This window comes from Patiria miniata, unplaced genomic scaffold, assembly GCF_015706575.1.
Source record: "Patiria miniata isolate m_02_andy unplaced genomic scaffold, ASM1570657v1 HiC_scaffold_7, whole genome shotgun sequence".
NCBI classification, from domain to species: domain Eukaryota; kingdom Metazoa; phylum Echinodermata; class Asteroidea; order Valvatida; family Asterinidae; genus Patiria; species Patiria miniata.
Window position 1 is genome coordinate 29,123,346 of NW_024037074.1, and position 15,801 is coordinate 29,139,146.

General features: G+C 40.9%; 2 protein-coding genes across 2 annotated transcripts; both read left to right on the forward strand.

The window, feature by feature from the left end:
* The first annotated feature begins 917 nt into the window (after positions 1-917).
* Positions 918-1,763, forward strand: LOC119745094 (collagen alpha-1(X) chain-like). The gene has a single exon (XM_038221316.1). It carries the CDS (start codon positions 918-920, stop codon positions 1,761-1,763), a length of 846 nt encoding a protein of 281 aa, XP_038077244.1.
* Positions 1,764-12,562: 10,799 nt separating this feature from the next.
* On the forward strand, positions 12,563-14,134 carry LOC119744315 (complement C1q and tumor necrosis factor-related protein 9-like). Its single transcript, XM_038220184.1, has 2 exons — positions 12,563-12,617; positions 12,960-14,134. Exon 2 carries the CDS (start codon positions 12,960-12,962, stop codon positions 13,785-13,787), a length of 828 nt encoding a protein of 275 aa, XP_038076112.1. The 5' UTR covers positions 12,563-12,617; the 3' UTR covers positions 13,788-14,134.
* Positions 14,135-15,801: the final 1,667 nt, after the last annotated feature.

Sequence of the window (15,801 nt, forward strand, 5' to 3'; positions counted from 1 at the left end):
TGTTCAAATATTGAATAAGCAGGGTGTGAAATTGGACGGGAGGAAAAGCTATTTTAATGAATTATTTGCTGTTTTAAAAACTCACATAATTGTGCTTTCAAAATCATTTTACTGACTTACTAGTGCCTAAAAAATACACACCATTTTTGGTAAAATGAATTTGAATAAAGGTTTTACTGAATGCGTTTCAATAAATTGAATGCTGATTTCATGGAGCATTCAGTTTCCCAAGAAACTTTACAAAGCGACATTAAAACAGGTTTTTTTTTTTTCTGGATGTATTCGGCCAGAAAAATACCGGTCAAACAATCATTTTGACCGTTATTACTTAGTGAATAATTGTTCCCGTTTTCGAATGATGATTTATCAAAATGAAAATAAATCCTCACAATTGCATTAAATCGATGATAAAATTATTTAATTCCTTAATCAAGTATAAATGTTACAGGTTTTTTTTTTTTTTTTCAGCCTACACCGAATTCCTTGTGATCTCTTTTTGGACCTGATCTTCAAGTTTTCAAGAGCGAACCATCGAGGTCGGTGAGGTGATGTCTAATTGATTCTATCATGACCGTGAAAAGGGCGGGCCGTCCCCACAAAAAAACCTGATGTAATTCGGTCTCTTTTCCTGACTTATATCGGCGAGCAAAAGTAATAACCAGCCCAATTATGTGGATTGTCCATCGTTACCATGGCAACCGATTTAAAAAGAACCCACCTTGTCCTTATATTTTATGAAAATGAAACTGCCATATCACTCCGAACACATTCTCTGAATAACGATTCCTCAGAAATATTATGAAGACATACATGTCTCTAAGACAAATTCTTCAGTTTATGTCACATCATTATTTATTTAGTTATTATCGATCTTGTTTTCAGTTTCATATATAGGTCCTTTTTTGCTTTCTTTACAGATGAAGATCTGTGTGGCCACCATTCTGTCAATCGCCCTCCTTCTGGGTAATTCTGTCAAGCTCCGAGCTTCCGTTACTGGGCCAGTTCCCTCGGACGGGGATGGGCCTGCGTCTCAGGTGTGTCAGCAGTGCTGCCAGGGACCTGCCGCAATACCCGGCATACCAGGTCTGCCTGGACCGGTGGGACAGATGGGGCCGTACGGTCAGCCGGGGTCAAAGGGCGACAAAGGTCAGCTAGGTCAAAAAGGTGAGATTGGACGGGTTGGACCTATGGGTGATCGGGGAGCACCTGGGAACACTGGGTCTAAAAGTGATGACGGCATTGGTCTGCCCGGCAAGATAGGTCCGAGAGGCCCATCGGGTCTTGTTGGAGCAGCCGGTCAGGCTGGTGTCAAAGGTCAGAAGGGTGAGCCAGGGGAGACACCAGACGATTCAAACCAGCGGGTAGCATTCACCGTGGTGAGGACGAGCGACTCGGATGAATCTACGAGTCACGACACCCATTTGCCCTTCCAGGAGACCGAGACGCTTCTGCCAGGTACCAGTTTCGATCTCGAGACCGGTACGTTCACCTGTAGTGTGTCGGGCACCTACGTATTTACATTTTCTGTTCTTAAGCATAGCAACGGCGGTTCCCTTGTCATCCATCTTGTTAAAAACAACCACAAGGTGATTACCACTTATGGTCAAGCAAATCAACGAGGTCAGTTGTCTGGAAGCGCAGTGCTGGTTCTGCAGCGTGGAGATACGGTGTATGTTACCATGTACGGTAGGGCGTTTAGCAATCCCACCTATCACTACACCTCATTCAGTGGCTTCCTCCTTTACCCGGAGTCAATTAATTAATTAGAAATAATCACCTCGCGTAAATATAGGAGCAGTGCTGCCCCCCCTCCAACAAAATGTTCGTTTTTTTATTTTGCCGAAATATTAACCAATGATTTAACAAAAATAATGTTCAATGTAATAATAATAAACAACATGTCTTCTATGGGTACCATTAACGGGTATGATAAAAATTATTAATTTTAAAGTACACGTTTAGCATTGATATATCAAAAACAGTTTACACTACTTTTTTAAAAATCATTAAAAATAAGATAAAAATAAAACTCTCATTTTTAGAAGGAAATATTTTAAGCCGTGATTGAAAAATTCCAAATTCATAAATATTTCTCAATAAAGCTGAAAGTCTGTTCCACAGATGTATACGTGGTAAAAACACAATCCCTTTATGCCTTGGTAGGCTTTTCACAAACTTTGAACTGATCTCAACTTGACAGATAAGTCCGAAAACTAACAAAGGATCTTGAGTTCAACCCTTACCGTATTATAACCGGGAGCCAATGCAGTTCCTGAAGTATGGATGCATGTCCGCTTAACGATCTATCCTTCTTGGGATAACCAGTCGGACAGCAGCATTCTAAATATGTTGTCGTTTCTTAAGGTGGTAATCTTATGAACCAATAAATAAGAAATAAACTGTTCCAATAATCTAGTCGGGAACTAACAGATGCATTTGTGAATATATATGTATTTGTTTACATTTGCACCGCACAGTTCCGTATAGGCAAAAGATTGCAAGAGCATTAAGAATCATTGAACAAGTTTGCTTTAAAATTGTTGACAACAATTATATTTCTATCCACTGTGGCATGAACTATTGTTAATAAGGGAATAAATGTGTGCTCGAGAGGTTTTTATCACTCTGTTTAAGACCGCTTAGAGTCTGGGTGCTGATAATTACCCGAGCCGGAGGCGAGGGTAATTATCAGCACCCGGACTTTAAGTGGTCTTAAACAGAGTGATAAATACCGACCGAGCACATATTTATTCCCATTCATCAATACCTTTTCGGTAAAAAAAAAATATCAAATAATTCGTTCAAAAAATCCCGATTTTGTTCAACAAGTTCACTTCATGCTTTTTGAAACATCCCTCTAGCAAAATAATGGAGTGTTCAGCTGGCGAGTAAGATGTAAACAACCCCAGCCCCGACTCCAGGGGCACGTGCTCGTTCCTTACACTAACCCTTGGCTGTGATGATGACGTAAATGACGCTGAATGGCTATTCACGGCGTACTGCGCGGCAATTTCGAAGATTGCATGCCGGGCGCGCCCATAATGCGCTCGCGCTCGCGTGCTTAGCTTTGCACGTAACGTCACGTACGAAAAAAAAATAATATGATTCAAAAGTCGCGAAGCCTGTACGATATGGATTATGTCAGCCGCATTTTTCGCTAAAAAAAACCTGTATCTGTGGTTGTAAAGGCACGAAAGGGGTACGTACATTTAATACAAATCTTTGCTAATTAACACAACGTCCAAACGTTGTGTTTGAAAGGATTGATTCTTCAAAATCACAACTTTTAACATTTTAAAGATGGCGTCGGCACGTAAAACGGATAATCTGCAGCCCTAATTATAATGTACCGTATTTTGGCACATTTAAATTACACAATTCCAGGGGTTACGATCGCGCAAGGCATGATGGGAAACAACATGGCGCTGCAAGATCGTACCCACGGGGCACGAGCTTGAAACAACCCATTGATCTCCATATACACAGTCTGTGTATATGGAGATCAATGAAACAACCCTTTTAATGAGATTGACGCGCGCGTAGCATGTTCTGCGCGATGTCGCGCAGAACGCACCTGGGGCGTTGCGTTTTGAATTTAGAACTATAAAATTGTGACTCGCTGGTAGTGTTGCGCATGCTTACGTGAGGATTGTGAATGTTCAACCAATGAAACGGTACGAGGCACTGGATTTTTAGGAGTCCACATTTTATTGTGACACTGGAAAAGTGTTTAAGACCAGCTAGCCATGTCTTTATCATCCGTTTAAGACCGGCCGAGTGACGGGCTCTCGACCAATAGGAATAGCTAAACTGTCTGAGGTATTTATGAATAGAGTTTTAATAACAATGTGAAAAAATAAAATATTTCAGAAAGTTGTTCACTTTGTTATGTGAAGATGTATAATAAGTAATGACGATTGTGAAACGTACATAGTTTCTGCATCGTTTGAGTTATTGTTAGGTGGGTAGAGACTCGCCCCGAGTCATTATTTAATCCTCGGAAAGATTTTGTTTAGTGCTGAAATTTTTTTTATTAAATTGAATTGCATCGCAGAAGCGAGTGTATTATATATAAATGGGTGACGCTACGTACCGTTTTCATATTACCAACCACGGCCTGTATCGAAGTGTATCCCTTTGTAATATAAAATGCTTTGTTTCTGAAAAACTGTATGCATACACTTTTTTTTTGAAATTAGAGTTTCGTTCAAGCTCGAACAAGCGAACTGCATTGTTGCTATATCAATGTGTTTGGAGTGGTTCATGATTTGATGTCACTTTGTAGAAATATTTGGCTGTTTCCGTCTCTGTTTTTAGGGCACCCAATTTTCACAATCAGAATACACAATAAAGTAAAGTTATGAATGTATTGTATTTTTTTTTAAAGGTTTTACAGATGTTTGGAAAGTTTAAAAAGAGTACTGTTGTGTTTATGGGTCCTTTCAAACCAGTAAATAATGGAACGAACTCACCGAGTCTTCACACGAAATTGTGGCATGGGCGCCGCCATTTTAATACACACTGTAACTCATGGAACGTGGAGTTGGTGTCTCTCACAGAACGTATCATAAATGCATGGACATACGACAAGTACGTGACAAAAATTCCTTTAGTTTTAAATGTTTGCATGGCACAAAATAACAGTTTTATAAATAGCTCAAATTTGCAATGCATTGAAGCATTTTCGTTGTATATTTTTTAAAGACCTCTTTGATAATTTGATCTTAGCAGTATTTAAAAAAATATAGCAAAGTCAACATGTGCCTTCTGAAAGTAGCATAAATATTTAGATGAACGATGCTGCTAAAATAGTCAAAAATGTAGAATAGTGTGCATTGAATGGTTTGTTTTTAAAGCACTGTAGCTTTGGTCCATCGATCGATAGGAATACATCACACACATATATAAGCGATTTTTGATATTAATTGTCAACTTAGCTGATAACTAAATTAAGGACGGCAACGTGCAAAAAAAAAAATATCGTGATGGATTGTCAAATCCACCCCATCGTCTTTGAAAGCTTATACAAAAATAAATAAACCATGTCTTTTTTTGCTTTATTAAGTGCAAATTAGAAGCTCAAGATTTATATTGATAAACAGGTTATTTTGTTGAGACGTGTCCTGTCATCAAATGAAAAGTCCACCATAAAGGAGAAAAATAAGCGGGGTTTGTTGTCATGATTTTAGACAACAAAACGGCCCCTCCTGACTTTAGAGAACAAGAAGTAAAGAAACTTCAATGAAATCGACCTAGGAAATCAACCTAAAACACGTAAACGTAGTGAATATTTAGTTTATTACAGCCTATCTTTTTTTCCCTGGAGTTTTGCCCCGAGGAATAGATTGTTTTAGGGCTACAAAGGTTATTCACGTTTGAATGAGACGCCGACCACAACAATCGGACAACGTTTAGTCTTTTGTTGGTGAAATAGGCTTCATAACCCGGTACTGCAGACATTTTTAGTTTATATTTATTTATTGTGTGGCCTGACATTTATTCGTTTCTTGTGGTGTACAATGCATGGGTCCTCACCTCCGGTTTTAGAGTCGATAATACAGAAAACCGGAACCGGTCTACCAGCAGCAGTGTAGCCAGACTTCCCACCATGGGGGACTGGTGGAGGTGCAAGATGTTATTCCAATGGGAGGGAAGGGGAGGGGGGCAAATTCTGTTATAACTGATAACCGCATGGTCAGTTATGGGAATTAATTATTTCTGGGGGGCGACTGCGGGACATTATTTTCTACTGGTGCGTTTAGCCCAAGCCCCCTACACCCCATCCCTCCCCCACTCCACCCCAGTGGCTACGCCGCTGTCTACCAGCAGGACGGATTTGATACATCTTTTAAGCAAATTAAAGCGGCCACCTCAATTGGGAAAAAAAAATATTATTTTACAGGAATACAATAGACGACACAACTGTTGTAAAATCGATGTACTCATCCTCTTCCTCTTGATGGAAATGTTAATGGAAAGGAGAACAACAGAACCCTGGCATTAAATAAACGCCCCCCCCCCCCCGATCTCGAAGCTGCCTTACCGTAAATGTGGGGTATAGGGGATCCACCGTAGGCCAACCGGGGTGGTCAGGAGGTAAAGGGATGCATAGGCGTAGGCAGCGGTGGGGGGGGGGTGATTTACTCCCGCCCCAAATATTTTGTAAAGAGTGCCCTTTTTCCATACAAATGCCCTTATTTCACCACCGCTTACCACCCAATAATTTGTAAAGAGTGCCCTCTTTGTTAAGTGCCCTTTTTTTTTTAAGTGGCGCCCTTTTTTTGTGTGATATACCGTTTCGGATGCCTCTTTTTTTTAATAGCACGCCTGTATCGCACTGAAAAGCACCATTTTATTGTCGGTTATAGTGTTCATAAGTGTCGGTTGTAAAAAAAACACCCCCATCGACAGATGGTACCAGCCTGATTAAGTTGCCTTTTGGGAAAGGCTGGGATGCGCAAAATAAGTAGACTTTCACCGTTAGAGGGCTGCAACTGTACATGGACCGGATATTATGCACACAGTAAATTCAAGTTCTTAGTACTTTTTTCAAGCTAATTTCGCCTTCGTTTTCTATCACCACTGTAGACTGCATAGCCTGACTACGAAATACTAGCCACATTAATGTATGGCTCCATTAAACAGCACGAAGCTCAAAACAAACACTGATTGAATCACGTATGGCCGATGTACGTCATTATTCTATCCACCAATCAGAGTTAGTCACCCAACAAGTCGGTGACCACAAATGAGTGGTCTGTGATTGACAGGTGCCAATCACAAGCCACGTGTTTGAATGTGTCACCGACATCCATACGATCATTCCACCAATTAGATGCGGCTATTTCAGTGTCGGTGATACAAGTTTCTGGATTTAACGTGTGGCAATGTAACATTAACACAGTTTCCGTTTCATTAATATGGAGCGAGTCAGTGATGTGTGATTGACAGCGCGCAGGGGGCCAATCACAAACCTGGCTTGCAAGTTCCTCAGTCACTGCTCGGGAAATCGACGTCAATATTTAAGTCACAAGCTGCCGGCTCACTCCTCACACACAACGACCGAAGCTCATGTCCACGTCCAGACGACAACCCGAGAGAACTGCTTGCAAGATCGAACAAGAATTGCACGGTGAGTGTTTGAAACAATATTTTGCTTATAGCCAAAACAGCGTGCTAACAATATTTTAGACAATGATGATTCCATTCCCATACAGTAACTCGATAACTTAGTGTTTGAACAATAACCAGGTAAGTATGTTGTATGAAATATAGCTGAATTAACTCTTAGTCTGAACAGCTGATGCGGAGTTAGACCAACATTTTGTGAGGCCAAATTTTCAGGCAATAAAAGCTCAAAGCAAATAAGGCCCAAAAAAATGTCTCCGGTTTCTGGTCTGCGCGCGCGTCACCGCACGCATAGGCATGCGCGTCGGCAACAATTTATTTTTTCTAATGCAAGATTGGATTGTAATCCTGCTGCTGCACAATTTAAACGTGTTTTTAGATGGGGTAACGATCGAGTGTGAGCTTTATGTGGCCTCTCTGTGCTCCCATATATTTTGCACTGATTTTAGTCGGGGAGCGGCTCCATTTGCAGATTTTGCAATTGTGTAATTGTGCGTCTGGAAGCCAGACTGAGGGAGCGATGGTCGTGTATCTATAACCTGTGAAATGTTTAGAACCGCAATATGTAACGGAGCAGACTAATGACCAGCACGATGTCGATGCAACCGCATGCCCCGTGGGTACGATCTTGCAGCGCCATGTTGTTTCCCATCATGCCTTGCGCGATCATAACCCCTGGAATTGTGTAATTTAAATATACCGAAATACGGTATATTATAATTAGGGCTGCAGTTTATCTGTTTTACGTGCCGACGCCATCTTTAAAATGTTAAAGTTGTGATTTTGAAGAATCAATCCTTTCAAACACAACGTTTGGACGTTGTGTTAATTAGCAAAGATTTGTATTAAATGTACGTACCCCTTTCGTGCCTTTACAACCACAGATACAGGGTTTTTTTAGCGAAAAACGCGGCTGACATAATCCATATCGTACAGGCATTGCGACTTTTGAATCATAATTTAGACGTTACGTGCAAAGCTAGGCACGCGAGCGCGAGCGCATTATGGGCGCGCCCGGCGTGCAATCTTCGAAATGCCCGCGCAGTACGCTGTGAATAGCCATTCAGCGTCATTTACGTCATCATCACAGCCAGGGGTTAGTGTAAGGAACGAGCACGCGCCCCTGGAGTCGAGGCTGATGTCGATGTCGCTGTATGGTGTGACCTTACCGTTTTCTCTGATTTTTGCCTTGATTATCCAAATTCCCCCAAAAATATGTTCGTGTCGGTCGAGATAGTAAATGTGTGCAGAAATCTCAAGCCATGTGGCCTTATTGAGGCCACCTTAAGCTCAACTCTAAAGGATATATTTTTAAGAGAGTTTCAAGGGGATCGAAGAATCATGCGCAACATCAGCCGACATTTTGACAATTAAAACAGTTGGGTCAAAAACAACGAATCCGCGTCTCCGTACCACTTTTGGGAAAGCTCCATACCAGAAGCCGGAGACACTTTTGGCCTAATCATGAGTTTTTAGTTGTTGGAATAAGGAATTCATGTCTGACAATATTTCCGCTACTACTTCCATGTCCACTCTCGACGCACAATAATAATTGTCCAATATACTGACTGATTTCTCTCGTTTTTGAAAACTTACTTGAATAAATTCATGGAAGTTTTATAGTTTTATAGCCGTTTAGCTGCACTAGTTTTCTAGTCAAATCGGGCTGCAGGTTTGTCGAAAGTGTATTACATCAAGTTCCCTAATGTTATGGAAAATCACGCACTTACACACTATTTCCGATGATAAATTAAACTCTTTCTTGTTGAGAAAAAAATCTTGCGAAAGCTCGACACTTAACCCATATTATCAGTTTGACCATTCACCCCCTTTATTTTCCTGCTAGTTTTCCCTGTTTACTGTATCAGACATAAAATCCCGATGCGATGCGCTCACATTTCCCGGCAATCACTCTAACCAATTCAGGATAAAAGGTGATGCGGAAGTTGACCACGGAAGAACGTATAAAGGAAATCGGGACATCTCAAACATCCTGTCCTATGTTGTGTTATTGAAAATTGGGATAATCTCAATACCTTTTGCACTTTGTTTTGAAAATGTGTCATTTCGCTAGTTGACAGTGCGCCATTCCTGTTTGATCATTATATATCCGCTCCGTTCACAAGTACCCCCTCACTGGCAAAGAAGGAACAGTTGGGGGTGACCGGCTGACGCCATCTTGCCTGACTGCAAGTTTGCCACGACGCGCTGCCGTATCACTGCGTGTACACAGTACAAATCCCCTGGTGTACGTGCGTCACACACAAGGGACGGTGGGAGGGCCTCAATAAGCGGGGAGGGGGTTGTGCAGGTGCAAGGTCGATTGCATGCCGAGAAATTGGCCGGGCCGAGCGCACGTTTGACTAGTGGATGGGGATAGACATGGTTATAATTAAATTGCCTTTGGGAACGGCTGAATTCTGCAAAATAAGTATACTTCATCGTAACAGGGCGGCAACTGTACATGGACCTGATATTATGCACACAATATATTGAAGTTCTTAATTACTTTTTTTCTTTTCAAGCTAGATTATTGCGCCTTCGTTTTTCTATCAAAAATGTAGACTGCATAACCTGACTACAAAATACTAGCCACCAAATGCGTGGCTCCATTAAATAACACGAAGCGCACAACAAACACTGATTGAATCACGTATTGCCGGTGTACGTCATTATTCTATCCACCAATCATAGTTAGTCACCCAACAAGTCGGTGACCACAAGTGAGTGGTCTGTGATTGACAGGTGCCAGTCACAATCCACGTGTTTGATTGTGTCACCGACATCCATACAATCATTCCACCAATTAGATGCGTCTATTTGAGTGTCGGTGATACAAGCTTCGGGTTTAACGCCTGGCAATGTAACATTAACATCATTTCCCTCTCATCAATATGAAGCGAGTCAGTGATGTGTGATTGACAGCGCGCAGGGGCCAATCACAAACCGGGCATGCAAGTTCCTCAGTCACTGCTCGGAAAATCGACGTCAATATTTAAGGCACAACTTACCGGCTCACTCCTAACAACGACCGCAGATCACCTTCACGTTCAGGCGACAACCCGAGAGAACTGTTTGCAAGATCAAGAATTGCAGGGTGAGTGTGTGAAACAAGCTTTTGCGATAATTCTTCCAACTTTGGGATTGATCTTTTTGATATATGATATTGACAGAAAAATGTGCTTATAGCCAAAACAGTGCGCTATAAATATTTCCGACCATGATGATCCCGTTTCCATACGGTTACTCGATAACTTATCGATAGGTGCAGATATTATAATGCATATAATGTAGCTGAATTAGCTCTTATTGTGAACAGTTGCTGCAGATTCATACCAACATTTTGTGAGGCCAAAGTTTCAGGCAACAAAAGCTAAGAGCAAATAATCAGGGTTTTTATTTTATTTGTTCTGAATAAGGAATTCCTGTATGACGATATTATCGCTGCTACTTCAATGGTGCACTCTCAACAAACAATTGTCCAAAATTCTGACTGATTTCTCTAGCTCTTGCAAATTCACTTGAATTATTGTCGCTACCGATAGCACACTATAAATCTATGGATGTTTTATAGTTTTTGTTGCCATTTAGGATCGCCAGTTTTCCAGTCATACCTGGCTAAAGGTTCTAAAGAGCGCATTACATCAAGTTGCATATTGTTATTGAGGTTCACGCACTTACACAATATTTCAGATGATAAATTAAAAAAATTTTGGTGAAAAGAAAGGAATACTGCGAGAGCTCAACACTTGATCCATAATATCAGTACGACCATTCGCCCCCTTTATTTTCTTGCTAGATTTCCCTGTTTAATGTATCAAACATACAATCTCGATGCGATGCGCTCACCTTTTTTTCCCGGCAATCACTCTAACTAATTCATGATAAAAGGTTATGCGGAAGTTGGCCACGGAAGAACGTATAAAGAAAATCGGGACATCTCAAACATCCTGTCCTATGCTGTGTTATTGAAAATTGGGATAATCTCAATACCTTTTGCACTTTGTTTTGAAAATGTGTCATTTCGCTAGTTGACAGTGCGCCATTCCTGTTTGATCATTATATATCCGCTCCGTTCACAAGTACCCCCTCACTGGCAAAGAAGGAACAGTTGGGGGTGACCGGCCGACGCCATCTTGCCTGACTGCAATTTTGCCACGACGCGCTGCCGTACCACTGCGTGTACACAGTACAAATCCCCTGGTGTACGTGCGTCACACACAAGGGACGGTGCACCTCAACCAGCCTCGACTCCAGGGGCGCGTGCTCGTTCCTTCACTAACCCCTGGCTGTGATGATGACGTAAATGACACTGAATGGCTATTCACAGCGCACTGCGCGGGCATTTTGAAGATTGCACGCCGGGCGCGCCCATAATGATTCAAAAGTCGCGAAGCCTGTATGCTATGGATTATGTCAGCCGCGTTTTTCGCTTAAAAAAAGCTGTATCTGTGGTTGTAAAGGCACGAAAGGGGTACGTACATTTAATACAAATCTTTGCTAATTAACACAACGTCCAAACGTTGTGTTTGAAAGGATTGATTCTTCAAAATCACAATTTTTAACATTTTAAAGATGGCGTCGGCACGTAAAACGGATAAAATGTACCGTATTTTGGTATATTTAAATTACACAATTCCAGGGGTTACGATCGCGCAAGGCATGATGGTAAACAACATGGCGCTGCAAGATCGTACCCACGGGGCACGAGGTTGCATAAAGATTATTTATAGACCATCATTAATGTGGGATTTCCGGCTGAATTCGTTCAATTCAAATTTAATGGTGTGCTTTGAGATAAAAACAGTTTGTTAATTCCTAAATCATTCAAAGTCGTTCTCAAACATGCAATTATGTATATGAAGCCTGTCAATTTAGATTTTTCATCTTTCTTTTTAGAAAGGCAGATTACTCGTCATATCGTCACCGGGTTCACCGGAATTTTTTTTTTTTTTTTCGTGTATGCCTACATTCAATTTACAAACTAAATAAACAAAAATCAGAGAACTGAAAGAAATAAAAGAGAGATACAGATACCAAAGATTGAAGACTGCATTAACAGTCAAACGTATTGGCGAAAAGAGATTTGATTGATTTTCAGTATTTTTCGATGACATTTTGTTTTATTTCCACATAGTGATTACAAAAATTAACTTGTCAATATAAATATAACAAATCTGCCTTTTTCGCATAGTCACATTAAAACATGCTGTTTTGCTGGAGGTATTCGGCCAGGAAAATACCGTTCAAATGATATTTTGTTCTTTATTTATAAGTGTGTAATTGTTCCTGTTTTCGAATGATGAGTTATCAGTATGAAACAAAAAAACTCGCAATTTCATTCAAATCAATGATAACATTATTTCATTCCTTTATACTCCAGAATAAACGTTACCAGTTTTCGTTGTTAAATTTTTTCAGCCTACACTGAGCTCCTTGTGATCTCTTCTTGGACCTGATCTTTAAGTCTTCAAGAGCGAACCATCGAGGTCAGTGTGGTGATGTTTAATTGATTCTATCATGACCATGGAGGGGGCGTGCCGTCCCCATGAAAAGATAATGTAATTCGGTCTCCTTTCCAAACTTTTATCGGCGCGCAAAACAATAATACTAAAAGTGTGGATTGCCCGTAGTTGCCATGGCAACAGATTTAAAAAGAACCCACCTTTTCATTTACATGTTATCCCCTTGCCCACGAACAGGCCACTGCCATATCACGCCGACACATTCTCTGAATAATGATTCCTCCAAATTATGTCTCGTATACACATTCTTCAGTTTATGTAGTGATTTTGTTTGTAATTTTATGTCCTGTATTGTTTCCTTTATAGATGAAGATCTGCGTCGTCACCATTTTGTCAATCGCCCTCCTTCTGGGTAACTCTGTCAAGCTCCGAGCTTCCGTTACTGGGCCGGTTCCCTCGGACGGTGATGGTCCTGCGTCTCAGGTGTGTCAGCAGTGCTGCCAGGGACCTGCTGCAATACACGGCATATCAGGTCTGCCTGGGCCAGTAGGACCGATGGGGCCGTACGGTCAGTTGGGGTCAAAGGGCGATGCAGGTCAGCAAGGTGAGATTGGCCCTATTGGCCCTATGGGTAAGCGGGGAGCACCTGGGAACACTGGGTCTAAAGGTAATGATGGGATTGGTCTGCCCGGCAAGATAGGTCCAAGAGGGCTACCTGGTTTTGTTGGAGGAACTGGGGAAACTGGTGTCAAAGGTCAGAAGGGTGAGCCAGGGGAGACACCAGACGACTCCAACCAGCGGGTGGCATTCACTGTGGTGAAGACGAGCCACTCGGATATCTCTACGAGTCACGACACCCGTTTACCATTTCAGCAGGCCGAGACCCTTCTGCCGGGTACCAGCTTCGATCTCGAGACCGGCACGTTCACCTGTAGTGTGCCGGGCACCTACTTATTTACGTTTTCTGTTCTTAAATATGGCAGCACCGGTCTCCTTTACATCCATCTTGTTAAAAACGACTACAAGGTGATCACTACCTTTGGTAACTCAAATCAAGTTGGTCAGTTGTCTGGTAGCGCGGTAATGGTCCTGCAGCGAGGAGACTCGGTGTATCTTAGCATGTACGGTAGGGCGCAAGGTACTTCCACCTATCACTACACCTCATTCAGTGGCTTCCTCCTTTTCTCCGAATAAATAAATAATTATATAAATAAAATTAAATCACAACGCATAAATATACAGGGGTAGTGCTGCACTTTTTTGGTTTCGCTTTCCATTTTGCCAAAACAGTAACCGATGAATTAAAAGAAACATGTTCAATTTCATGATAATAAGAAAGATAATTGATTCTTAATACAAAGCATTTTATATTCAAGTATTAAAACTGCGTAAAAACAGTTAATTAAAAAGAAGTTAAATATATGACTTTTGAAAAAGAAGGTTTTAGCTGCGATTGAAAAACACTTCAAATTCATTATTTTTTGCTCAAATAACGTGGAAGTCTGCACGGTCACCGTATGCCTTGCCAGGCTTTGGACAAACTTTAGGAAGATTAAACTGAACACCATCACAGCTTTTAGTACGAATGTTAAACGCATGAACTGATATTTACTCTGTGAAGTACCGTAGCGCTGCCTCACCATGGCGGATACGTTTGAAAAGTACCGAAGAATCTTGAATTCATTCCGCACCGTAACCAAGAGCCAACGTAGTTCCTGAAGTACGACCCTTCCTTCTGCATATATGTTGTTATTTCTTAAACTGGTAACCGTATGAAAAAACAACACATAAACCGTTACAATAGTCTGTCTGGCAAGTAACAAATGCATGTTTTAAAAAAATATTGTTGTTGTTTTGTTTTCATTTGCATTTCGCATACCGTATACAGCCAGAGATTAAATGAAGCCTGGTGATATCATTTATTTATCCTCGGAAACTTTTTTTCTAGAAAAAACAAGAGTTTCAATTTGCGCCACAGTGAACCAAGAACTCTCAACTTTTGTGAAACACTTTATTGTATATCATGTTATACATGTGTAATTGAGTTTTTGTTCATGTTAAAAGTTGAGTTTTAGAGCTTTCACTATGATGAAATTGTTTACGATTTAATATAATTTGAGTTGATAATGTGACACTATATCAGCAGATTACGCAATTATGATTCTATAGTATATAATTATTTGATTCTAAGAAACATTTTTTTTTCCAAGTATACATTTGAGGATGTGCTCTGTTTAACAGCTTAACTAATTTAACCACAGAAATTAATCATATAACATGTAATCAGTATCGAATATAAATACTCAAAAACTGTATTTTGAACATTACTTTAATTGAACATTTAGCTTTTAACAATGTGGGAAACCTTGTCCCAATCGTAATACATTCCATCCAATTCCTCTCAAGAAAGTAAAATTACAGAGAAATATTGTCGTTAAAATGAACGAGCAAATCCCAGTCTGACTTTTACGAACAAAACAATTTCTTATTAAGGACTTAAATCTGTGATTATAGATAACAATTTTAATCCCTTTGATATTACAAATTATTGCAAACAGAGTCAGTTCATTACCTGTATTTTTGTCCATTTTTGTTTGTTTTGACTTCTAAATTTGGGGATCGGTGTTAATGAAAGGCCGGGTTAACATTGGTTGAGGGATTGAAGATGAGGGGCGGGGAGCAAAATATGATGCTGATTGCTACTTATCTTTCAATAATTCATCAAGAACAATGAATGGCACTAAGACGATGGTGTGGTCTACTTATCCCATTTACCCCACGGATTCTTAAAATGCTAAAACATGTAGACAGAACAAAATGAGAAATGAACAATGCTGGATGTCAGGCCCATGTATCTTTGCCCCCCATCCCAACACAACCAGAAGCCCACCGACAGTGTTGTTCTGCATCCGCCTGTGAAGTGCAGGGTGTTCAGGTTGGCTTGGGTTTGAAGGGTGATAGAGATAAGGTGGTTGCGTTTCGCAGATTAATGGGAGATGGGTGAGAATGAGAGGGAGAGCATTGGTGAGAGAGGCTGAATAGGGTGAAAGCTGTACGATTTCCTCATACGCTCATCTTACAAACGCCGGGTATGTTAGGGCCAGGGTCATCGCCACGTGCATGGGGGAGGTGGGTGTGTGCAGTGGCGGATCCAGGAATTTTCGCAGGAGGGAGGGGTTCATCGGCAAAACAAATCTGACATGCAGAC

Coding starts and splice junctions, on each gene's coding strand:
- LOC119745094 (XM_038221316.1), top strand. CDS start 918: ATGAAGATCTGTGTGGCCACCATTCTGTCAATCGCCCTCCTTCTGGGT.
- LOC119744315 (XM_038220184.1), top strand. CDS start 12,960: ATGAAGATCTGCGTCGTCACCATTTTGTCAATCGCCCTCCTTCTGGGT.